Genomic DNA, 24939 nt, shown 5'->3' with positions numbered 1-24939 from the left:
TTAACTAGATAGGATTTAGGATTTCTTGTCTCCAGACCTTTAATCCTCAGTTCTGGTATCACCAGGACCATCAAAACCACTTCTGTGCTCCTTGTGGTTGAAGCCACATTGGCTACCAAAAAAAAACCCCTCAAACCAAAACACATGGCAGGTCTAAGCTACACAATCCAGGGAATTGTGTGAATTGGATTGGGAAAGAAACAATTCTCAGAGAAGTTTCAAAGGCCAAGCCCAGCACTGGACACACACTCTCCAGTGGTTCATTGTCAGCCAAGAGGATCATTTTCCCAGATTTTCCTCATTTTCCCATTATTATTTCCTTCATCACCTGCTTGGTGTCTGTGGTTCTGCACATGGGATGGGATGTCTTGGAGCAGGAGCTCTCCTTCATGGTCCATGTGTCATTCCTCTGCTTTTCAGGATCTTTAATAATGCAGCATTTATAGTCACAGAGAAATGGGACATTTCTGAGGTGTTGGTTCTCCTCCTGCCTGGAACTGGCCTTGTTCTCCTGCAGTTTTCCTGCCTCTTTGGGCTGGCACACAGCTGAGTGTGCAGTGATACATCCTAAGCTACTCTCGTGGCATTCCTCCATCCATCCTGGGTTTAATCCTTGATAAATGAGGTATTAAATACTAATGGCAGTAAATGGAAACTCCTGGAGAGATGAAAGTGAGGAGCCCTTCTGCCATTCCTCTTCACTGAACATAATCCTAAATAATGGGATCCAAGTTCAAGCTGCTGTGGACAAGATATTGAAGGATTTTTTTTCCCAAGTTTTTGCCTGTCCATAAGACACACTATTTTCCATTTTAATTTTCTTCTTCTTTTTTTTTCTGAAAGCAGTCACGTAAATTATATTATAATGATTTGACTTTAGAGAATTTCTCCTCCTGTGTGATGTGGAGGGTGGAATGGCCCTTCCCTGGGTGTGATCACCCAGCTTTAATTGAAATGTAATTGTTTACCAAACCATTGCAGCTCGAGGGGAAAATTACTGTCATTTTGGGCTGTGGCTGCACACATTAAAGTGTCCCTTCCACAGGGCCTGGATTGAAGGAGAGCAGAAACATTATCACCACTGATATATAAACATCAAACCATTATCATCAAACTGTCAACTGACTCGGGAGAACCAGTGGCAGCAAGAAATCTGGAAATGATTTGGAGAATGGATCTCAGTTCAGTCCCCACTTCAGGAACAGGACGTGCTTGGAAACTTTGGGCTTGTGAGCATTTTAGGGACTGGAAGAAAAGGAGGTCATTTGGAGTATTTGCAGTTATTTCCAGTCTCACTGGGGCTGTTTAGTGACAACTGGGAGGGCTGATCTTGCTGTCACATCCTTTTTTGTCAGGTGCACCAGCAGTCAGACTTTGTACCTTAAACATCTTTTTTGGTGCATTTCCAAGCTCTCCACAAAGGGGGTTTGTTCTCACCACCCTCCTTTCACAGCTGCAAAAACCGAGGGAGGGAAAACTTAAATAACTCTGATTTGCTCACGCACCAAAGCCCAGAAATGTGTCCTGAGCTGAAATTCTTCATTTCCAATTCCCAGCCCTGGTGTTAACCACGAGCTGAGCTACTCCTAATTACTCCTCTGAAATCCTCCTCAGTTTCAAGAGAATTACAGATTTTCCACCTTGATGCTGTAATGTAAAAATGAGGGAGTGGATTCCTGGCCTCCCCAGTCCTTGTTCCCAGGGCAGACATGCCTGGCTTCCTTCCTTTCTCTGCCAGCAGCCCATATTGTCAAATTTCTAATTGCTTGTTATTTAAATTAGAACCCTCTGTCTGATTTTTCTAAGTCATCTTATTAACATAAATCTGTGGGTATTTTTGTCCTTCAATTTTTGCTTGTACTTCACGAGACGTGGGATAAATTCTGGTTAAGGCATGAAAGATAAATTCTGTTTTAAAAAGGGGGATCTTTTTCCCCTACTCAGTGCTGCATAGCACAGGGACTGGAAAATGAACCTGAAACTGTAAATATATGTTTAATTTGTTGAGTCTGACCTTGGGTACATTGAAATTTTTTTTAAGTAAACCTGGAATTTGCAGTTGGGGAGTGCTGGAAGCGTGGAAGGAGATAGGAGGGATTGTCAGATTTCAGCACAGAGCTGCAGTCAAACCACTGTGGATTTATTATGTGCATCAAGCAGGAGACAGGCCTGACAGGATAAAAGACATGGTGCTCTGACCTGCTTCACTGCAAAGGACTCAGCAAGGCAGGGTATGGATTTTTTCCCTTTTTGAACCGAGTGTGTTCCAAGGAGGTCTCTCTCTCAGCTGTCTGAAGGACAGTTCTACAGAAAGGAAGAGCATAAGGGCTCATCAACAGCTTAATTCACACTCTGAGGCCACTTTTCTTTCAAGGTATTGGTGATCCTGGTGTAGTTCCTGGGGGGTTTTGGCCTGCTTTTGATTGCTATCAGAGCGATGCGGTTGGGGCAGCAGAGGGTTCCACGGGGACAGTGGCCCTGGGGTGGGTGAGGAGGGGATGGGACATGACCTGGGTCAGCTCCCGAGGGTGAGGATCCACACAGAGCAGAGCCCCGTGTTTAGCTCTGAGAGGGAATGCTACAAATCCCTGAATTTCTGTGCCCCAACACCACCAAAAGCGTTCAGGACCGGGGAGAAACTCAGAGTTTGCTTCCTATGCAGGGCCTGGGCAGTGGATGAACAGGGAAGCTTGTGCTTCCAGGGAAGATAAAGTCAGATTCTGTTTAGTTCTCACGTGGGAAAGGGGGAAGCAAACACTTCAGCAAGTGTCTTGGCCCTGCAGTGGGGCTAAATTAGCACAATTCCAGTGATTTCCTTCAGCTGTTCCAGATGGTTGCACTTTCTCAGCCTCTGGGGACACTGGAGTGATTCCTCTGGGCTGTGTGAAACCCAGAGGCTCAGAGAAGGGCTCAGGGTCCCAAGGAGGCCAATGGCACAAAATCCTTGGGACTGGGGCAGAATCCTTGTGCAGGAAAGAGAAAGGAAGGAGGGAGAAAGCAGCTCTGAGCTCCCTGTCCCTGAGCAACCTTTTGTGGGAGAAACCCATGTTGTTCCCCTGATTTCCTGACCCTCCTCTTCAGATCCCTCCATCCCTCCCCTCCTGGGGAAGCAGTGTTGGAGCCAGAGGAGAAATACCACCAGTTCCTGTGTGTTTTCATGGAGAGAGCCCATGGGAGGAATATTTAACATTTAGGCAGTAAGTAGGGCTAATAGGAAATGCTAATTCACTTTTCATTCTTTTAATCAGTGTATATTGAATGATAATTACAGTGATAGTACTTGGCACTTGTGTAGCACCTTTCATCTGGAGCTGTTAAAGTGTTCTGCCAATCTGAATGAATTCAGGCTTGCAGGCACTGTGGGGTTGCAATTTATCATAATGCCTTAAAATAAATGGGGAAACTAAGGCATGGGATGGTTAAATCCCTTTTCCCATCATTCAAAATCCACCTGGAACAGTTGGGGCTGTGCAGAAGTGCTACTGGTCATCTTGTAAGGAGCAAAACCAACTCATGGCATCATTTAAAATGGTAAGAATTATTGAAACTGGTCAGCTGAGTGACCTTTGCTCTTTAAAATGTATTTGTTTGGCATTTTTGTTGGTAATTTCACAGTTTGATACACACTCAGGTGCTCTGTTGGATTTTTATCTGTTGCAATTGTTTGAATTGCCCCCACAAAGACAGAGGAACAACCTCAGACTCTCACTGGATTTTTCAACAACATCCTTGGATCCATATAATTTCTTGAGAGACTTCCATGTCCAAAGGATGATTTGAACAGAAATGCTCATTTCAAAACTGCTGCAAGAAAAAAATCAGTAACATTTCAATCTCTTCCCTGGAAGCCCAAATGCAAACAGCCTGGACTAATTGATAGGCTGACTGGGGCTGACTGGTTTCATTGCTGGGGAGTGAATGAAAGGCAGAAAATAAACAAACAAAAGCTTCAATTTGTTTAAACCTCCGGGCACTGAAAACTCTCAGGTTGCTGGTGGCACAGAGCAAAGAGGGCCATTAAAATATTCAACGTGACAGTGCCCCCTTTATTTGTTTCTGGGTCACAGATAAAGAATTGTCCTGCAGATATGAAAGGTGGGATAATAAACACATTCCATTCTCCCTCTTTCAGTGGCACTGACATTGTCCTTGCAGAGAACAAGTCAAACAGGGGAAGGTATTGTCTGAATCTCTTAGAGACCTTCAGTAGAGCAGGAGTGCCCATTTCATCAGGACCTTCATCTCTGAACTTTGCCCATTTGGGAATTAGGGTTGCTTTAGCTCGTGGATATTAGGTGTTATCTGAAATAATAAATTCATTGCAGTGGAATTAACAGAAGTGTGTGTCCTTGCCACAGTTCACCCTGAATAGTTATCAATACATTTCTACCAAGTGTTAAATTCGTTTCTGAGACATATTTTTTCTCACTTGGACTAAACACTTCTCCTTAATAGCCAAACTAGGCCATAATTTGGGCCATAATCTCTCGGACTTTCATTGTGGTAGATGGTTCACATGGCACCTGAGTGCTTTGATAATAATTAGGGTGCTGTGACAGCAGATCATGTCAGGGGTGGCCATCCCAGCTGGAAGTGACGTTGTCTGTGTTGTTTGCCCCTCTGGAAGTGTCTGACTTTGAACTTTAACAGCCATGGAAGAGCTCATGGCCCTTCCTCGGGAGCAGGGCTGCCGAGCTGGAGCATCTGGAGGATGTTTGGGAGGTTCCTTCTTCCCCTCCAACCCCCAGCCTGGTGCTGCCTCACGTCAGGCTGTTTCTCCAGGTGGTGACACTGTTGTTCCAAACCAAGTGCAGCTCTTTGCAACAGCAGGTCTGATTCCCTGCTCCCGTGGTGATCCCGTGGGCTCAGGAGGCTGCAGTTCAATAACTTCTGCCCGTGGCTCTGGGTGTGAGCACACGAGGTGGCACCACAGCGATTCCCGGAGACTTTTTTCAAACTTTGGTTGCCATGGAAACAAGATTCCCTTTCTCCTCCATGCTGTCACTTCTCCTCAGCGCTGCACTGTGATAAGCAATAGGCTGTGTTTGTCCTCCCCACACCCCTTTTTCCCAGGGAACAGGGATATTCAGGGCTCAGGCATCCAGGAGAATTGGAGAGGGAGCCGGGAAAGCCGCGCTGCCTTTCCTGAGCCGCTCAGGTGTTCCCGGCCTGGCGCTCTGCCAGCAACTTTCTTGTCTTTATCTCCCTCCATAATTACAGTGGATCATATCTTCCCTGCAACATTCTTCAAAGCACCAAGGAAATGAGCTCCAGAACTAATCATGTCTTTATTTCCTGAACGGCTCCGTGTTCTCCGAGCGCGGTTCCGCGGGAGGGATTCACAGGGCTCAGCACGACCTGCCCTTGTCCCTGCCTTCATTCCTGCCCCTTGCCAGATCAGATCCATGTAATTCCCGGGGGGTGACAGGCTGACCTGAGTGCAGTGAGTGATCACCTTCACTTTGCTTCACTTGAGCCAGCTCAAGGTTACTTTTACTTGATTTTTTACAAACAAGACGAGGGGTGATGGGGACAAGGTACTCCTGGAGAGGTGCTAATTAGACACAAGAGGGAAAACTGTCCCAGTAAGACCAATCCATCACTGTAACAGTCTCCTCAGGGAAGGGGTGGGTTCCCCAGTGTTGGACACTCCTGAGGTTCAGCAGAACACGGGGCTGGCCCAGCTTGTCCTGACTGTGCTTTTGCCAGGAAAGGTTGGACCAGCTGGTCCTTGTACCTGCCTGTCAAATGGAGATTGTTTGGAGATTTACAAATAGTAATTCAGGTTTTCCTATTGTTAAGGGGTGGAGGAGGATCCCTTCATATACATTCCTAGGAAACAAGACCATGGTCCCACTGGTGTGGCCCTGGCTGGGCCTGAGGGGCAGCACCCTGACCCTGCCTTCAACCTTCCTTGATAATCAGCAACTGAGTCAAAACTAGTGAAGGAATAAGTGAGTGACACTCAAATCTGCCTGTTAGAATTGAACTTTCCTGCTGGGTGACAAAATTCTGCTTTAAAGATAGTAAATCCACTGCTAATAGTGAGGCAAGAAATAATCACTGCTAAGACCCAAAAATAGGATCTGTCACTTGCAATGTTTGTCTTATTATTTTGAGGGATAAACCAGCAATGAAACTTAATTTTTGCCTCCAGTTCTCGAAGGATATTCTTTTTGGTTTATATCTGAGTCTTTTAGGAAACAGAATTGTCACCTGTGCAGTTTCCTGCTGTCTCTCATCACCTTCTTCACCACCTCAATCCAAAGATCAGACGCCAGGTATGAGCTTAGGAGGAAAAGGAAAGGAGTAAAGGTGGAAAAAAACTAGCAGGGAGTAGTCCTGCCTTGGTTTTCATTCCTCTCTCAGCTTTCCTACTCAAAAATTCTCTGATCTGTGTGTCCTGAGGGATGGAGAAACTCCTGTATGTGTCACATGTGTGTTAGATTTATCCTTTCACCATAATTTTCCTCCTTTTTACCATTTTTCTAAACTCTCAGGTTGGGACAAATGAACTTCAGTATTTGCACAAGGTCTGGGAAGTCAGGGAGGCAGACTGGGAAAAAAGGCAGGACTGATGTGTCATCTGAATTCCAGTTGGTATTCCCCAACCTTTGCAAAAGTGAACATTTTCGTTTGATTACAGCTGTAATTATTGCTGAATACAAATGTTCCAATTTGAGCTTCAGAATTGTGGGGAAAGTCTTTGGAGCCAAAAGAGCATCTGCCTGAAACATGAGTTTCATATTCGAGTGAGTAACTTTTACTGCAGAATTACACAATGAATCCCTCCATTCCAAAGATAATAATAATTTTTTATTCTAAACACATCATCTACCAACTGCTTTTTAAAATTTATTGGCCTGGCAGCTGGTTTTGTGGAAAATGTGTTACTTAACACACGAGATTTGTCAGTGAAAATGAAGCAGGTTGATGTTGATACCTTGCTGTAGACTTAAAGTTGGCCATCAATATTGTGGAAAATGGGGTTATCTCCTCCAATATTTGCTCTGCTCCAGAGGTTTCAGGTGGAAGTGAGCAGGAAGATGCCTGATGAGCAGATACAACCTGACATGCACGTGCTGCTCCGAGGCCGTAAATCAAAGTAGGGAAAGCAGGGATAAAACACCCTCATGAAACACTTTGCTCTGTATCATTGCAAAGGTGGACTTTAAAAGAGCACAGTAATGTAAAGAGATTTATGGAGATGGTTTCTCATCTCCCCTGTGTGTTTATTGCTCATCCTGGAGAGCCCTGATACCTGTTTTACCAGGAGCAATGTCTTTGGATGGCAGGACTGCTGGCATAGGAATGAGCACTCGAGGAGTAATCCTGGCTTTGCAGCTTATCTGTGCATAGACAGTGTAGCAAATCTCTTGGACAGCTCTGCCTTCAAACTCATTTCCTCTGTGACCTGCCCAAAGCATCTCTCCTGACAGTGTTTCCTCCCTGCTCTCCCACCTCCACCTGCACACCCTGGTTTCCCCCTTCTTGTGAGCCACGTGAAGCCTGGATGTGCCTCTGGAGTCTTTTCAAAGGCATCTTCTCCTGTCTGATACTGGGAAAGGAGATAATCTGCTTTATATGAAAAAATACCTTTTTTTTTCCCCCTGAAATAGAAGGGCAGGTTGGTTTATCCCAGCTGTTCCTGGGCAGGTTTTGTAGCTGGTATAGAGGGACAGAGCACTGTGGCCAGTGACCCGCTGGGGCTGAAGTGCTGCCCTGCAGAAACACTTCCAAGGTGCAGCTCCTGGGCTTTTTTAGCCCATGGCAAAAGCACCAAAAGATTCTGGCTCAGGATGGCTCTTGCACTGAATCACCTGTCACAACCAACAGGACCTTTTGGACAGTTCCACTCCAGGACTTGAAGTCTGAAGAACCTGCAGGTGTTTTCCCTTGGATACCCCCTATAAAGAATCTGATGGGAATGATAGAAACCATCCACCTTTGCAGAGTTTGGTTGTTTTTCATGCCTCAGTGGGCTCACCAAACATCCAAACAGACATTGCTACCATGTCCTAGAAACCTTATCTTCAGTTAAATCCCAGCTCTGTGTTGAAAGCAGGATGCCTGTAATGAATCACAGCTGATATGGAGTGTTTAAGTCATTGTTATGCTACAAAAAGTATTGTTGGCGTTTAAATTTATAGGAGCGTGAATAATTTTCTGTCAGCTGGGGATTACCCCTTTTAATTTAAAAAGCACTTGTTCTCTCCAGATCTGAATATTTGCCTGATTGGAATCTGTTGCTCTCCGTTGTAAAATGGATCTCCTGTGTCACCAGTGTGGGGGGGACTGAACGTGGAACCCACTGCACTTATTGAAAGGCAAACACTTAAAACTATGTAATAAACAATGAAAGGATTTGTTTTCAAAGTGCTGAGTAATGGTTTAGCTGTGGATCTGCTGGATCTGGAGGAGACTTTGAGGAGGGACAGTTCATCCCCACCAAAAACATGCTGGGCTTCCCTGCATGATATGATAAAGGCAAACGGAGTCTCAACAACCCTGGCGTGCTGTCAGATGGTTTTGGTGTTCCCCCCTCCTTCCTGGCTGGATGAAACTCAACCTCCAAAGCTTTTCCTTGATGATCCAAGGAGAAGCAGAGGCTTGGGATGACCACAAGTCTGGTTTCAGGAGCTGGAAAACATCTCCTGCAAGGTGTCACCTGGTCTGTTCCCCTTTGTGAGGCTGGCACTGCCCTGGAGGTGCTCTGCTCCTGGCAGGATTGTCTCCCTAAAGACAAAGGAATTTTGTGGAAGGACAGTTTGTCCTCTGGGTTGGGTGACTCCACTGTGCCAGTTAAATAAGGAAACTGTTCCACCCCACTGAAATCCTTCCTCAGGTGCCATCCTTGCCATCCTGGCTGTTCCCAGCCCTGCTTTCCCTGGGTGAATCCCTGGCTTTGCTCCTCAGGGTTCCCTGCATTCTCCCCGTGTCTCTGTTTCCACATCGCTCATCCCTGATCGCTCAATTACCCTTCTCTGCCTTCCAAAGGAATATTTATCTGTCTTGTTTGGATATGAAATGTTGACAGTCTGATAATTATGGAGCTGTGAACAAATAATCCAGAGTAGTGTGGGTTTGTTTGAGCAGGAGAACAAAAGAATCCAGGTGATCCCTGAATAACAATGGCAGTTGAACTGGGTTGTCTTCCAGATTCTCCCTGGCAGTGGCATTCCTTCATTTGGACTTGATTAATGTCCCAGCTGTTCCCTGTCCATGTTCCATGCAAGTCATCAGTGATATCTGGAGAATCCAGACTGAGATTTCCTCAGGTTTCCATGGTTTTCTCATAAGCCCTTGGTTTGCCTGAAGTTTTTACAGTTCTCTTGGTCAGGGTGAGCTGGCTGAGAGTGAGTGTTCCACAGGCTGAGAGAGGGATCTTCCCCTGGTAGAAAAGAGCAGAAAAGGAACAGAGGGAAGTTCTGTAAAGAATCATTCAGCTGGGTATCAGGGAAAATGTCCTGAGTGATGCACGGCTCTGAGAGCTGCCAGTCCATGGAATTCTTTCTCCAGGGCAGTGGGAGAAGATCCCATGACTGAGACAGTTTCAACAAGATAGGTAAAATCCTTACAAAAACAGAGCTTGGGCAGCAATCCTTTATTGACCAGAGATGGGAAAAGGATGAGAAGTGTTGAATGTGTTTGGTGTTGGTCCTTCACTCTGGGATTCGCTGATTTTCACAGGGACAAGATTTACCATATCCATAATTAACCCTCAGGGCCTCTCATTTGATGTAATTCCAGCTCTGCTGACCTGGACAGGCCCACACCGTCCCTTTGGTGACCTGGGGGACGTGGGTGCATCTTCATCTGATTTTTCCAGTGGCCTGAGCCGAGTGTTTCCAATGACACTGCACATTTGATTAATGTCTGGCAGTCCAGGGCAGTGTTGCTAAGCAGCACTTCCAACATGAGCTGTTCCTCACATTCTGGGGCTGCTTCATGGCCTGGCTCCCAGACAGGCCCTCTCATGATCCCAAGTGCTGTGTCTCCATGTTTACCCTTTAACTCCAGATGCCAGAGCACAGGTCTGACCACAGTGTGTGGAGTGGGAGGGCTGGAGTTTCCATTGCCAGTTATCACTGGACACTCAGTGGTTTTGCAGCTGGTTTGTCATTCTTTTGGGTTTTATCCTAATTCCAAGACACTTACATATAGAGGGGATTTCCTTATCCCTACAGAATAATGTTTTAGGGAAACATCAGTCAGAGCAAGTGGTGATTCCTTGCTTTTACAGATGCCAGGAGAGGTTTAGATTAGATAACAGGAAAATTTTTTCATGGAAAGGATTGTCAAGCATTGGAACGGGGTACCCAGGGAAGTGGTAGAGTCAACATCCCTGGAACTGTTAAAAAAATGTGTGGATGTGGCATTTAAGGACAAGGTTTAGTGGTGAACATGATGGTGGGGCTGGGTTGATGGTTGGACTTGATCTTAAAGGTCTTTTCCAACCTTAACAATTCCATGATTCTGTGATCTGTCCCTGGGGGCTCCCAGGGTGACTGGGAATGATCCTGGGATTCATCAAGTGAAATGGAGAAAGAGAAGCTGAGGGATTTTTCACCCACTTGAACAAAGTCATGGGTTTGGCCTCCCCTAAACAGAGGGAGGATTCGTGTCCATCTCTGGGTGCATTTCTAGGGCCAGAGATAACAAGCCAGTGTGGTTTTCCTTTGAAGTTCCCATCTCTCCTGCTCCTCAGACTTCTGGAGGCTGTTGCTCTCCTTTGTCCTTCCCCTGGGATTCCCTGGGTGGGTCTGATTGACCAGAGCAAGCTGGGCTTTGTCGTGGAAACAGAATTTGGCTTTGTTGGGCGATAAACTCACAAGAATATAATTGCCTGAGGTTAACTCTGCAAAATTCTCTTAAGTTTGGGAGTGTCTTCACCTTCAGTGCTGACACTCTCCTGCCTACCATGTGCCCAAATTCAAAAAAAGACTCTGTGCAGGCAACATATCCTAGAAATGCACATTTTGGGGAAGGGAAATCCAAGTTTAATATAAAAAAAAAAATTAAGATTCTAAAGCTCAGAATAAGGACACGTCTGGTGGAAAGGATTTACTCCCAATTTCATACCTATAAGCTTGTCCCTGATACACCAGGAGACATGGACACCCAGTATGAAAAGCTGCATTACACATTTGTGCTCCCAGCAAGAACTTATTTATGGCAGTTCCCTCATTATGAGTGGTGAAAAAATGTCTGATGTCCTCTCATGTCCTCTGGAGTCGAGCTTTGCTTGATCTAAAACAAAAAGATGTGGAGGAACTATAAAAATAACCCCATCTGTTCACTGGTTCTTGTGATCTGTCTTTGTGGTGGTTATTCTGCGTGGGTTTGGGATGAGAGCAGAAGGCAGGATTGTGTCTCAGTTCCAGTCACACCAGTCACACCAGTGCTCTCCCAGTGCCCAGCTCAGACCCTCACACTTCACCCCCCGTGTGCTTGCCCAGCCCTGCTCCCCGTTTTCCTGGCTTGGAAAACACAGAGAGCTGCCAGGACTCTTCCAAAGAAAGCTGCTGGTGATGCACCCAGCTTGATTTATTGATATATCATTTTTAAAATTCCATCTCCATTGTGTTTCCATGGTGCTGAATTTTTACCTTTATAACTTTATCCTGTGGGTTCACCGCGAGTGAACATTATTGGTGTGGGAGTCAGTTCCAGACACGAGATTTGCATCATTGCTTTCTGTTTAATAAAACAGGAGCTCAGGATTTTGCTGTCATTAACACTCTGCTCAGTTTTGCCCCCCTCCCTTTTTCTCTCTTCTCTCTAGTTGTTTTTTTTCTTGCTGCCCCAGGGTGTGTGGAATCACACAGTCCCTGCGTCTCAAAGGCATATGGTGCTGATGGGTTTGCACATATGCTTTAAAAAGTATTATAATATTAAAAATATTCAAACATTAGAATATAAGATTATTTCCAGCTTCTGGGGCAATTGGAAATGCCAAATTTGATAAGGAAGAGGAATTAAAATGAGAGTTGCACCTTCCTGCACCTACAGTGAGACGGTGGCGCCGGGTGTTGGGTTTGTCAGACTGTAAGAAAAGAGCCCAAATCACAACAGACTTAATTGTGCTGTTTTGAATTGTGTCGTCCTGTTTGAGCTGGAGGTGCTGTGGTTGTGATTAAGCTGTTCCTCCAAAGGATTTGTTTTGTTTCCTTCTGCCTTCATTCTTTGTGTCTTATTATAACTTCAGTCAGCTCTTGTGATTAGAGCGATTGTACTCCGGGCTTGAAGATGTCAGAGGCAAAACAGCAGAAACAAAGCGAGGAAAGCAAGGCCTTAAAAGGTGAAATCACTGCTCAGTGCAAGCTCTGGGTGCTGCCAGGGGAGCTGTGGCTGCCCCATCCCTGGAATCCAAGGCCAGGTTGGATGGGGCTGGGAGCAACCTGGGCTAGTGGAAGGTGTCCCTGCCCATGACAGGGGTGGCACTAAATGAACTTTAAGGTCCTTTCCAACCCAAACCAGTCTGTGATTCCATGATTCCTGCTTTTTTCTCACCAGGCTTGATTAGCTTTGTGTGCCACGCTCCTCTGGGGGCTCCCATGGATTGCATGGGGCCACACTCCTGACCACAGTGGTTGTCTCTAAAGACCCTAAAATATCTCCATACCTAAAGATGAATTTATGTGGCTTGTACCTCTGTAATATTTCAAAGGCTATTTTGTGATTTACTGTATCTGAAGGGATTTGGGGCTCTGCAAGTTTCTGTTTATTATCATTTCATACAGACTATTAACTTCTGAATGAAACCTTTCTCAGTTAGTGGCTTAATCTTTGCTAAGATATTTTTACGGGTGGTAAATGCTGCCCACACACAGGAAGACACAATCCTGCCCTAGACAGCTCTCAATAGAAACTTAAAAGTGTATCAAGAACATGTAATACAAAGGGCAATGCTTTAATTACCAGAACTCCCAAGAATGCAGCTGGGCTAGAGGAGGAGGCAATGCTCAGAGGCTGGGATTAGCCTTGTTTGTCTGGAGATCAGAATCAAATGTTGTTTAAAGTCCTACATGGAGAAGAAATGGATGATGTCCTTATGATCTCACCAGGAAAGCTCGGCGGTCACACCCCGGGTCGGATTCTCTCTCTCTTGTGTTTCCACAGATTAATTCCTCTCTCTTTTTTCCTTACTCCATCTGAAAATTACAGAAGGTAGTAATTCACACATTAGGCTTTCTGATCTCTGGTGTGCACTGTGGAGGTGCAAAGTATTGCTACAGCAGCATAATTTATCAGCATTAAAATTTCTGACATCTCATTCTCCCAAAGAAGATGGCAATGAAAATGGAAAATGGCTCAGTGTGTTCTCCTTCTGGTGGCAATGAATGTAAAAACAATGGGAAACAGAAGGAAAGTAATGTCTTACTGCAACCCTAAATTCTAATTTCCAAATCCTGCACGAACCATGTAACAGTTGTCAAGATGTGAAGCACAGGATGGAGGAAGGAGGCTGTCAGCATTTGCTGCAGAAAGCATTTGGGTTTGTCCTTAGCAATTCCCTGTCCACAGCTCAGAGCTATTCCTGGCCTGAAGAAGTGGCTTGATTACTCGAGGACATATTTGTGGGTGGGGTGGCAGTGATTAAGGGACACCAGTCTCTCACTTCTGGGCCAAAACCTGCTCACCAGTGGCATTCAGGGAAATATCGCATGACCGGCCAGTTGTGTGGGTTTGATTTTTCCTTCACAGTAAATACTGGCTGGTGTCCATAGCAGAGAGCCTGACCCAGCCAGAGGAACGAGAGCATGAAGGGTTGATATGATGAGTATGAGGCTGATAGCACGTTGATATGATGAGTATGAGGCTGATAGCACGTTGATATGATGAGTATGAGGCTGATAGCACGTTGATACAATGAGTAGGAGGCTGGCTGGGGTCTGAGTACTGAGGGAAATATCTTAACAGTGCTCTAGATAATGCAAATCCTCGAGTTCACTGTTTCACAGTCGTGCTCCTCTGTACTATAAAAACCCTCTGAAGGTATTTCTCACGGCCAGAACACCTTTGAAAAGGCCTTTGTTGGCTCAGGCGTTGGCTTTGTGCGAGATGACAAAATGTACAACCCGATGGGCTGTGTTATACACCTTGTGCTGTTCCAGTCATGCAAACAGCTCCCAGAGAAACATTCAGTGCCCATGAATGCCTGTTAACATACCTGGCTTGTAAGTAAAGTGGCACTTAATAAATGTGAGACACCTTTGGCTATCAAGATGCTTCAGATTCTTGGTGCGCTTACAAACAGGAAAGTCACTTCCACAACAAGAGCTGTGCAGAGCTCCGGGGAGATTGTCTGACTTGAGAAAGACATAATGTGAGCCATGAATATCCTGAGGGGTGGGGAAGGAGTGTTTAAATGGCACAAACAAATGACAGGCTGGATGGAAGTTAGACTGTGATTATCTTCCTGCAAGACGTATAAAGGGTATTCATTTGTAAAAGGGAGCTGCTAGGGATCCATTCGAGGCTCCTGCCTGGAGCAGAGGGTGTGCTGTGGGCACCTCTGGGATGCTGGTATGGTACCCAGTGGAAGGACACCTGTTCTTCTCACATTTCCTTCCTTATGCATTTCAAAATCTGTGCTTAATCCAGTGGATATCTTCCCCTTTTCCTGAGGATGAGGGAAGACAAGTGGCGGGTGCAGAACCTCGGGCTCTGCAGGGATTTGCTGAGGTGTTGGTGTGGAGCTGATTTATTTCTTTAGTATGATGGTCTGTAAAAGGAACACTCCTTCAGGCTTCACCCCAAAATCCTGGTTTCTCTTTAAAATGCTCCCTGACTTTCTCTGGCCAGCGTGCTTGACCCCCTCTAAGCCAACCCTCCCACGCTGTAAAGGCCGGCCAGCACAGTAGTGTTATACTTTTATTACCTTATTTAGCAGAGAGATTAAATGTAATGTTCAGATTATGTAGGACATTAACTCCTAACAATAAGCAAATAACACATTAGAAGCTTTGCTATTAAAACGTTTAGTGCTGGCTTTGCTGTGGAGCACTCCAGGAGCCGTGACTTATGTTCCGGGCGGGAGGAGGCAGGAGGAGAAGGAGCTGTACGTTCAAGCCAGGGTCTCTTTCTCCTCTAAAGGTGGTGCCTGTAGCCCTGAGGTCTGGCCAGGCTTTAGGGGAGATCTGTCCATGTAACTGAGACACCCGAGCCATGGCTGCCAACCCGGGGGGCTCCGAGCAGGTAACGGAGCTCTCGCCCGTCTCCCGGTGCGTGGGTGGCGTCTGGGATGGGGCGGCCGGAGCCCCCGGTCCAGCCTCTCCTCCGCCAGGAGCAGTGATGGGATGTGCTAGTCTTGTCTTTCAGACAGTATTTTTATGTGAGCTGATGGTTGCCAGGGCAACGGAGGCTTCGGGGAGTCTCGCGCCGCCGCAGCGCCCCGGCCTCGGGAGCGCCGGGAGCAGATGTTGGCGGGGAGCTGAGGCAGCGCCGCCGCCACCGCTCCTGCCGCGGCCGGGGAGGACACCCCGCCCCGCCGCCCCGCTCCCCGTCCCCTGCCCTGCCGTAATCCAGTGTTCTTGTCTCACCCCACAGGGGTTCCTCAGCCGCCGGCTTAAAGGCTCCATCAAAAGGACAAAGAGCCAACCGAAGCTCGACAGGAACAGCAGCTTCCGGCACATCTTACCTGGGTTCAGGAGTGTGGACCATGAAAGGTAGGGGCACGCGTCGTGGGGGGGTGTGGGACACAAGGAGGAGATTGATTTTTCCAGCTCTCGTTAATATCTTGCTTATCTGATTCAGAGCAGGGGCCACATCCCTGATGGAAGTAGACTTGGTTTAATTGCAGGAGGGGTAGTTTTAATTTGTCGGTGAGGACATGGTGCAAGCCCTCCCTGTTCAGGTTAAATACCAGGTGCAGAGCAGCCTGACTGCTCTGCTTTCTCTTCCCCAATAAATCCTAACTTGATGCACCAGCGTATAAATAGCCCAAGATGCAGCAGCCAGAGCTGCTGCAGGTGAGGGAGGGAGGGCAGGGATGCTCCCACACCGGACTGCACTGAGCACAGCTGGGTTACACACAGAATGAACAATAACACAGGGCAGGAACAACCATAATCTCCCCAAATCCCTCTCTCCCCCCTCACACCCGTTCCTCCAGCACTGCCCTTGTCTGTTGTTGTTACATGGACATGGATTCTCGGCGTGTGGCCGGAGCTGCTGTTCCTGCCTGAGCCATGACAGGAGCTCAGTCCGGGATTGCGTCGCAGGGAACGTGCAGATGGGGCTGATAAAGCATTTGACGTGGGCTGGCCGGTGTTGGAGCAAATTGTAAGCAAAATGAAAGAGAAATGAGACCTTGGGTTCATTCTTCAGCTGGTTAGAAAGTGTAGAGCTCTTCAGTGGGTTTCTGTGTGTTCCTGCAGGTGTGGGTTTCTGTCTGTGTGTTCATCAGACAGGCATGGTTGAGGGAAATTTATGTGTAAATTCAGATGCAGATCAAGGTCGTGGTTGGGTGAGACAGATTCCATTACCAGCCACGGAAACAAACTAGTGCTTTGCTTCCAAAAGGAAGATCTTTCACCGTTACATGAATCATTTTGGGGAATGACAGAGATATTGAAGTGCCAGGAAAAGTCTGTGTGACAATGACGCCAGATTGGCCATACCCTGATGTAACCAGTTCCTAGCAGGGACATTTTATCATACCAGGATTGTACTTTAGACCCAGTAAGTAAATGCTTCACTTTTAAAAGCAGTGACAACTTTGTTTTAGCCATACTCATTCATTGGAGGGGGGGTGTGAGCTTCTGAAACCCACAAACAACAATTTGGACAAAAACCAGTCTGGATTCTTCCTTACCCGACCTATTGCTTTTTCCTTTTGAATTCTGCAAGTGAAAGGGTTGTGCTGGTTAGTGCAGAGTGAGATCTCAGGGGAAGACAGAGTTGGTTTGATTCCCGTGCTGCAGTTTTCCCAAATGCTCGAAGTAGGGCACTGTGTTCCAGAGGGAGGCGAGTGGAGCCGGGCTTCTCCCGGGAATCTGCCTGCGGTGCTGCTGCCTCGCTCAGAGAACAGGCAAATTAGGCAACGTTTTCTTTCTACCTGGATGGGTTTTGTTTCATTCAGTGATTTGGCAAGGTAGGACCTGGGAATTAACTGTTCTGGCCAGCCCTGCAGCCAAAGCCATTTTCCCAAATTAAGCCATGTAATTTCCCTGCCCTCCCAGCACAAGAGCCCGGAGCTGGCTGGGCTTTGGGAGAGCCAGATGTGCTGCAACTTCTCCTCACAGAGATTCAGGGACTGCTGTAGTGCATTTTCAAGGGTGGCTTAGAGGAGAGGTGGCATTTGGCAGCCTCGAATAACACTCAAGGATTTGCTTGCATGGGTATGAAAAGCTGCATATGAATGATCCCTTCATCATCCCAGGGATTACACCTTCTGTTAGGCAGGTATCACTCAAAAAAGCATTTCATCTGTGGTCCCCAGACATGCCCTGAGCTGGAGGACAGTGAGACAGGGGGTTTGACAGCAGGCTCTTGGTCCCTGGCTGACACAGCGGTGTCAGACCTGTCAGGTGAGCGGGAATGCTCTGCAGGAGAGCTCGGCCTGAGGGACTGTTGCTCTCAGAGAGGTGAAAGAAAAGCAGCACCTGGGCCTCCCAGTCATGCAGGGAGGTTTGGGTTTCAAAAGATAATTTTATCTTCCTGAATATTCCCATCCCATTGTGTATGAACAATGTATAGAAAAGGACTGGAGTCTCTCAGATCCCTCCCGTGCATTTTCTGCTGTGCTTGTCTCGCTCGTAATCCAAGAACTGTTTCAAAGAAGCATCTGCTATTGGAATATTTGCCTCTTAAATATTTGATTCTTGAACTCCATCTTGTATCCAAGCTGATTGTTCCTGAGCCACTCCTTTGCTCATGGAAGTCACCATTATAACACTGTTCTGTTCTGGAGCTTTGGTCCAATCTTTGCGGGAGATGCCATTGGAAAAATGAATAGTGCAGTAAATGCAGTCACAACACTCCAGGCTGAAATATTGAGCTACAGTAGATCATAAATGCTTCTGTTACTTGGCTTCTGTGTATCTGAATTGGGACTGTTCCTGCCTCTTAGTTTCTTTATTTTTCCTTTCCTTGCACGTCCTGTTTCTCCTGCAGATGTGTGTGAATATATGAAGTGTATGAACTGTGCACATGCATGTTCAGACAGATAATTAGGTGGATGTGGCTTGTGTGTGGAGCAGAGGATATAAACAAACACATCTATGCTTTTTATCCTGTGTTTGATTAATGCATGCATTTAAATACATCCTGCCAATTTAAAATGGAAAATTATTACCTCCTGGAGTAGTGAGACAGTTGTACAGGGTGAGGAAAACAAGGAAATAACAGTAAACATTGGAAAAGTCACAGGATGCCTCAGTGGCATCAGCTCACACCACGGTCTGCGTGTGTGTGTTCGGAGCCACTGTGAGAAGCCTGGTTTAGTAAAACCTTGGCCAAATATTTTTTTCTCCCTAAAGAACATCTGAGGAATTGCTCAAAGTGTTGTGTTGAAAAAAAAATACCCTGGTTTATAGTCAGCAGAGCTTATGCTTGTAGAAAAAACATGGTTGTTTCTCGTGGCATTGGGTTTTAACGTTGGCTGAGAAGAAAAAAAAGCTGGAATAAGGGTTTGCTCTTCACTAAATTACTGTGGGGTTCACAGGGATGTGGTTGGCCAAATTTTGCCAGTCCTGTGCATACTGGTTTTTTTTCTAAGACTGCTGTTACAGTAACAGCAATAAAATTATTGATTGGGAATAAAAGAAGCAAAATCAGAGCAAGTGTAACTCACATTCTGTGTGAGAGATGCATTAATCTGGTACAGTCGGAGTATGTAAATGTGAGATCTAAGGGAGGATTGTGAAATGAGTGCTCCTTTCAATTTTCTGGCTGGTCACATTGCTTGTTAGAGCTAAAAAGGGTTCCAAAAAGTGGCTTTTCTGCTAACAACGTCTCCTGCCTCCTGATTTATTGCAGCAGCTCACCAAGTTTTTATCATGGAACACTGAATGTTTGGCTTTGCAGTGGCCTCTGGAATCATCCACAAATCAAGCATTTGGCAGATGGATTTTTCTTAATTGGATCCACATTTCTCCTAACAAAATTTGTGATGGAGAAAATTTCTGATTTGGACGTGGGGCACAGGGAGCAGAGCCAGGGAACCGAGAGAAGGTTCTTCTGCTCCAGTTGTTAACTGGTGGTGCTGCATTTGGGACTGTTTGCTTGTGGTGGCAAAGGTGATTTTGCACAAATACCTTCAGACTGTCCTGACTTGGTGGAAAATGGGTACTCTGGGGAACTCCATGTTCTACTGGAATCTCTGAGTTGGTTGTTCCTGGGCACTCTTTGCCTCAGTGCACCTAGAATTCATTTCATGCTCAGGGACTCTGGATTACCAACATTTGTGATTATTTTGCAAGGGTTTTTTTTTTCTATAATTCCAGGAGATAACATTCTATTTAAGCTTTTATTGGCACTACAAAAGCCTGAGCATATGGTTGATTGTTAAATGAGCCTCAGCCTTGGAAGGGGTACAGCCCTGCATTAATAACAGACTTGCACTACTGAGACTTCCTCTTTAAACTGCTTTTTGTCTTTAGCCCATCCAGAATTTTTGCTTATAACCCACAGAGGGAAGAGGAACTGTACAAGTCACGTGCTGCAGCACATTTCATTCCTGATGTACTGATGTAGTGCCCGTGCTGCTGTCAGGGTTTTCCATGTGCTCAAAGCTTGTTTGGGTGCATCCTGCAGCAAACTTAGTCTTGGAGTTCTTTGAGATCTAATTATCACTTGTTTATTCCCAACAAACCTGATATGCCAAATATTTTTAGGCATGATGGAATTGGTGAAGTTTGATGAGAATATGGTGAGTGCTGCATGACAAAGGATGAAGTTGCTCTATTTTCTTTGGAATTGGAAAGAGGAATGACTCATCCTGCAGAACTAGGGCACTGGCAGACCCCAGAATGCATGAAGGGCTTTTAGATCTGCGTGAACAAGTGCTGGAGAGCTGCTTCTTCTTCTGGCTCCTTGTTTAGATGGCATTATCCAGGGAATCTTTCTGAGTAGGAACACTTGTACGAGTAGGGACCCCACGAAGGGCGACACCAACAGCACTCTAACTACAGCACCTGGGCTCTGGTTTTAATTATAATGAAGATACTTTGAGGAATGACTGTTCAGTTTGTGTAGGGAAACCATTCACACTGTCAACAGCGGCTGAAATGCAGAATAAAACATCTTGCAAAGTCAGGAGCATCCAGCAGGTACCAATGTCACCTGTGCTCGGGTAGTGTCTGTCCCCACCTCCCCCCCAGTCAAGGAATTCAGCAGCTTAAAAGTTCAAGGACAGTCTCAGAATCCAGACTGGCCTCACACAGTACCTGCATTTATACCAAGGCTGCTTTGTCCTACAATATGCAAATCAGCCTTTTAATGGGGTTCCTTTGCAAAATATTTCTTGAACCAGAAAGTTAATTACTGATCTGTAATTAATGGCTGTGTTAGGAGGCTGGAAAAATCAGCTGCTTTGAAGGAGAGGTGCAGGAGGAAATCACCATTTCTCCCCAGAAACTGTGACATTCCTCATCTTCTGCTCATGGCATTAGGAAGCTTAGAAACTGGTATTTTTAAAAAGGGAATGTTGCAAAGGGAAAAAGAGGGGGCTGAGGGGGCTGTTTTTTGGGAGTCATTGAAACAAACAAAAATAATTTCACAACCCCGAGAGGGTCAGAGACAGACTGAAAACACTGTGGGGCCTCTCAGCTTCTCCCAAGGCAACAGCAAGGTCTCAACTGTTCCTCCTGTTAATTTGGCTTTTGCACATACATGTGACTTTGTATCTGAGGCTGCCTGAGGGAAATGATTCCCCATTCCCAAAGAAATACAGAAACACTTCTCCTTATCCTACACATTCAATCCAAGTTTCTCCCTGAACAGGGCACTTGTGCCTAATACCTCCCAGTAAAGACTGTATTAACTGCTGGAAATTCTTCAAGCCATAATAAAATGTCAAGGGAAGGACTGAGAGGCTGGAATTACCTTCCTAGCCTTCTTCCCAGTTCTGTGCTCCCTGTTTCCCTGAGAGCCTGGACAATCAGCCCCGTGCCCCACGGGGCACAGCCGGCGCGTTGACTCCACTTGGGAGTCACGGAGCAAAATGATAAAAATCCTTCCTGCTCCGGCATATGCAGCACTGCTGGGATAATTGGCTTCATGCATCTTACAATTAGCTTGCAAAAATATGTTTTGCATCCCTGACCTTTTCTCTATAAGCGAGGCCATTGTTTCCCTGTCCTGCTTAATTACAAAATAGAGTGTTGTGCGAGGATAGAGATGACATCGTTGGATCGTCGGCTCTAATTTGACGAGACATCGTAATGGGGAGTTTTCATACTGAGGGCACTGAATTAGTGTAGCGTGAAGCCACATTTCTCTAAACCTACTAAATAAGGAGAAGTTAATTTTCTGCTCTATCTTTTTGACGTTTGCAATCAAAGCATTGTATCCCAGCTGCAGATGGTTAGTGCGTGAGGGATGTTTGGGAAGCGCCGGCGATCGGAAGGCATTGTCTCCGCGGCGCAGGATCGGGTTGATTAATGGATAGAAGGATGCTTGCTTTCCTTTGCCTGCTCTCCCAGGCTGAATGCATATTATTGACTCATCTGGCCACTGCCTGGCAGCCCTGACGTGGTGCATCCCTGCACACCTCGGGGGTACAAGCAGAGGGCTGTGCTCGTGTCCCCTCGGCACCGACCCTGAGCGAGGGTGACGGTTCTGCTGCGGTGCAGCCGAGGGGGTCTCGATACCCCTCAGATCAGAGGCAGGCACTGCTTCTCCATTGCATCAACATTTTGTTTCCAAACAGACCATTCACTCTGCCTTCGCCCTGGTGAGGTTTTCCTGTGCCTGGGTTTCAGTGCAATTACATTAGCACTGCTCTTCATGTCAATGAACGCAGGGGGGAAAAAAGAGAAAGAAAATGCTATCACTGCAGCTTTTCTACCAGAGGATGCCTTCTGTGCCTTCCAGACCCTTCTCTTGGCTGTTTTAATTATCATTTGATTACAATAGATACTAAGATAGTTCTATCCCAGGCTTAAACACCTTCCACTGTGCCCTGAGCAACCTGGTCTGTGGAAGCTTCCCTGCCCATGGCAGGGTGTTGGAACGAGATGAGCTTTAAGGTCCCCTCCAGCCCAAACCATCCTGGGATTCTGGGATTCTGGCACAAATGAGAACTGCTCATGATGAAACCATCACTTGTGCACTGAGGGGAACAGTCCTTTTCCCAGCCCTCTGCCTGCTGAGCACGTGTTCCCCTTCCAGCAGATCCTGCCATCACACCATCTTGGGAAGGTCAGCAAGTGGATTCAATGGGAAATTGTTATTTAAAGAGTGATTTCTGTTTGAACCAAGTCCTGTAGGGGCAGAGCAGCAGGAAGATGGCAGAGCAGGGCCTTTCTCTGGTAGTGTGCAGCAGCATTTAATGGGATATAACTGTACTCCCAGCTTCTACCCCTCACACTGTCTGGCCACGAGGGAGGGGTGTCCAGTTGACATCTGCTTCCATTTCCCATCTTCCATGGGATTTCCCATCTCAGAGGATGAGATAGGTTGGCTCACATTTTGCTGTCCTCTACTCTGTCATTTCTATTGGCATTTAGTGCTAGCAATAAATGGCTTTCTCTTGTGGAAGGAAGGGATGTTTAAAACACAACGTTTAAACCCAACTTTCGCCCCGTTCTTTATTGCAAACCTTGCAAAACCTTGATTGGAAAATCTGTGTGAGGGACAAAGAGTTGCAAGTGAACATCAGAGCGAGGAGGGGGAGGATTTCAGGCCTTTGTTCAGTGCTGATGTCTGACGTGTGTACCTTGTTATCCCGTTTTGTCTGGCAGTGGTCGGGCACCGAAATCCGCTGATTGTAGCTGGAGGCAGCAGCCCGAGCGTGGAGCTCACTGCTGGCTGGGAGTTGTACAGAGCACTGGGTATAATGATGTTCAAGACTTGTGAATACCAAATAACTCTGTCAAGTTCATCCATCAGCTGGGAGGGAATTAAAAAGCCAGACTGAGGAAAAATATGCTCCTCTGGCCTTCCTCTTACCATAGTCTGTAATGAAACCTTGTGATATGGAACCCTCTGAAACGATGGCTAGAGAGATTTCAGGTGGATTCACATAGGGATGTCTTCTCATAACACTGGTATTATGATCTTGTTGATCTGCTTGGCAGTGTTTATAATAATTTTAATTTTCAGTACAATACAGAAGGTCTTGCTTACGTTCTCCTCCACAAAATTCAGGTCAGGTGTGATGAAAAGAAGCAAAAACTGATTTTAATCGAATTAAACCAATGCACTTTAGCTGGAATTAAAATGTAATTTGTTTAAAAATACTGAACTGATTTGTATTAAAGCCAGAAATATGAATTTAGCTTTAATCCACGTGTGTTATATAAGTAATTATATGAGAAAGGGATGTGGCGTGCCTTGTACGTGATTGATGGTGTGCAGGAGGGCGGCATTCCCTCATTCCAGAGGATGTAAATGTCTTAGGAATTGTAAAGCCAGAGGTGTTACATCAGGCTGTCCCCTTTGCTCACGTTTACAGATGTCTGTGGGATTAAGCTGGCCCTGTACCCCCCACATTCCATGAGGGATTACCCACACCCCCCATCCCTCTGCAGAGGGGGCCTGTGGTGGTTCCCAAATGATTTCCATAACTCAGCTGGATGTCCCCTGAATTATTAATCCTTTGCTGTCCTGGCTGTGTGGGGAGGTTTGTTCCATCAGGGATGTGTTTGTTGCTGTAAAGCAGCACTTTACATGATGTGGAGGCACAGAGGGGGAGAGAGAGGAGCATTTATATATTAAATTTTTTTACTGAGAGCAAAGTTTTTCCCAATGCCTGGCTTCTGAGGGTTGAAATGAAAGACTCAGGGCTGCTTTGCTCACCTTGGAGTCTGGTGTTTATCCTCTGCTTGGGCATGATCCTCCTGGGCACCAAGCAAGGGCAATGCCATGGGGATGTGACATTTCCCTGAGGAGGGTTGCTGTGCTCCTGTATCACCACCTGATCCATCACGGGCACTGGGATTGTCCCCAGGCATGGACAGAGCAGGGCAGGGTGCACACAGATCCTTTGGAGACTCCCTCAGTCATCCAGTTCTTTGGAATCAGTGCCATGAAGAGTCTGGAGCGTGTGTGTGTGTGTCAGTGTGTGTGTGATGTGTTTGGCATCCCCAATCACACTGCAAAGTGTTTCTTGCTGCCTCGTGGCATCTGCACACTTTTAGTCCTGGCTACTGCTAAATACAGTCAGAAGATAATTTGAATTCCATAATTTGATCAAGAGGTTCAGCTTAGGACTGTTGTGGAGGGAAGGGACACCAGCACTGTGTGATGCCTCCTAGATTTTGCCATTCTGGAGCAGTGCAGGAAACTGAGGTATAAAATTTACCTGGTTTTGAGCTCTTTTATTTCAACTTTTGTGTTTACGTGGTTTGAAAACACAAGGCAGCGTTTTTCTTTCTTTTGGTACCTGCTGAAATTGGGCACCTTAATCATTCCAGTCATGCCACAGCATTGCCCACGATTTCCCTGGATTGTGGCATTTCCTGCCTTCCCCTGGTGCTCTCAGTGAACGTGGAGGGACGTGTTGTTTGTGCAGTGTGTGTGTGGGTGAGCACAGAGGGTTTGTCCAACAGAGTGTAATTAGTGGGGTGGCACAGGGCCACGTGCAGGGGGTGCCTTGGTGGGTCCTGGGCACTCAGAGGCACCACAGGAACCTCCGGGTGCTCCCCAGGCCTTTCCTGAACGGGATGTTGCGCCCGCAGAGCTCTCTGCAGGAACCTCTCCAGCTCACCCTGAATTAATTATTCACTGATCATCACTCAGACCTTATGGATTAGGGAGCAGGGAGGAGGG

At 46.4% G+C, this 24939-nt stretch overlaps 1 protein-coding gene across 9 annotated transcripts in view; it reads left to right on the top strand.

Annotated features, from left to right (window-relative positions):
* The window catches only part of DAB2IP (DAB2 interacting protein), a 196360-nt gene that overhangs the window by 82010 nt on the left and 89411 nt on the right, over positions 1 to 24939 (top strand). For all 9 annotated transcript variants that reach the window (XM_051807483.1, XM_051807482.1, XM_051807485.1 and 6 more), the window contains one exon: positions 15553 to 15671. In XM_051807483.1, coding sequence (XP_051663443.1) covers positions 15553 to 15671 — 119 coding nt within the window. The remainder of the gene's footprint in view (positions 1 to 15552; positions 15672 to 24939) is intronic.

This window comes from Manacus candei, unplaced genomic scaffold, assembly GCF_025592945.1.
Source record: "Manacus candei isolate 608988 ecotype Guabito, Panama unplaced genomic scaffold, ASM2559294v1 h1tg000071l, whole genome shotgun sequence".
Lineage (NCBI taxonomy): Eukaryota > Metazoa > Chordata > Aves > Passeriformes > Pipridae > Manacus > Manacus candei.
The sequence above is the reverse complement of the archived record's forward strand: the minus strand, read 5'-3'. Positions and strand labels throughout refer to the sequence as shown.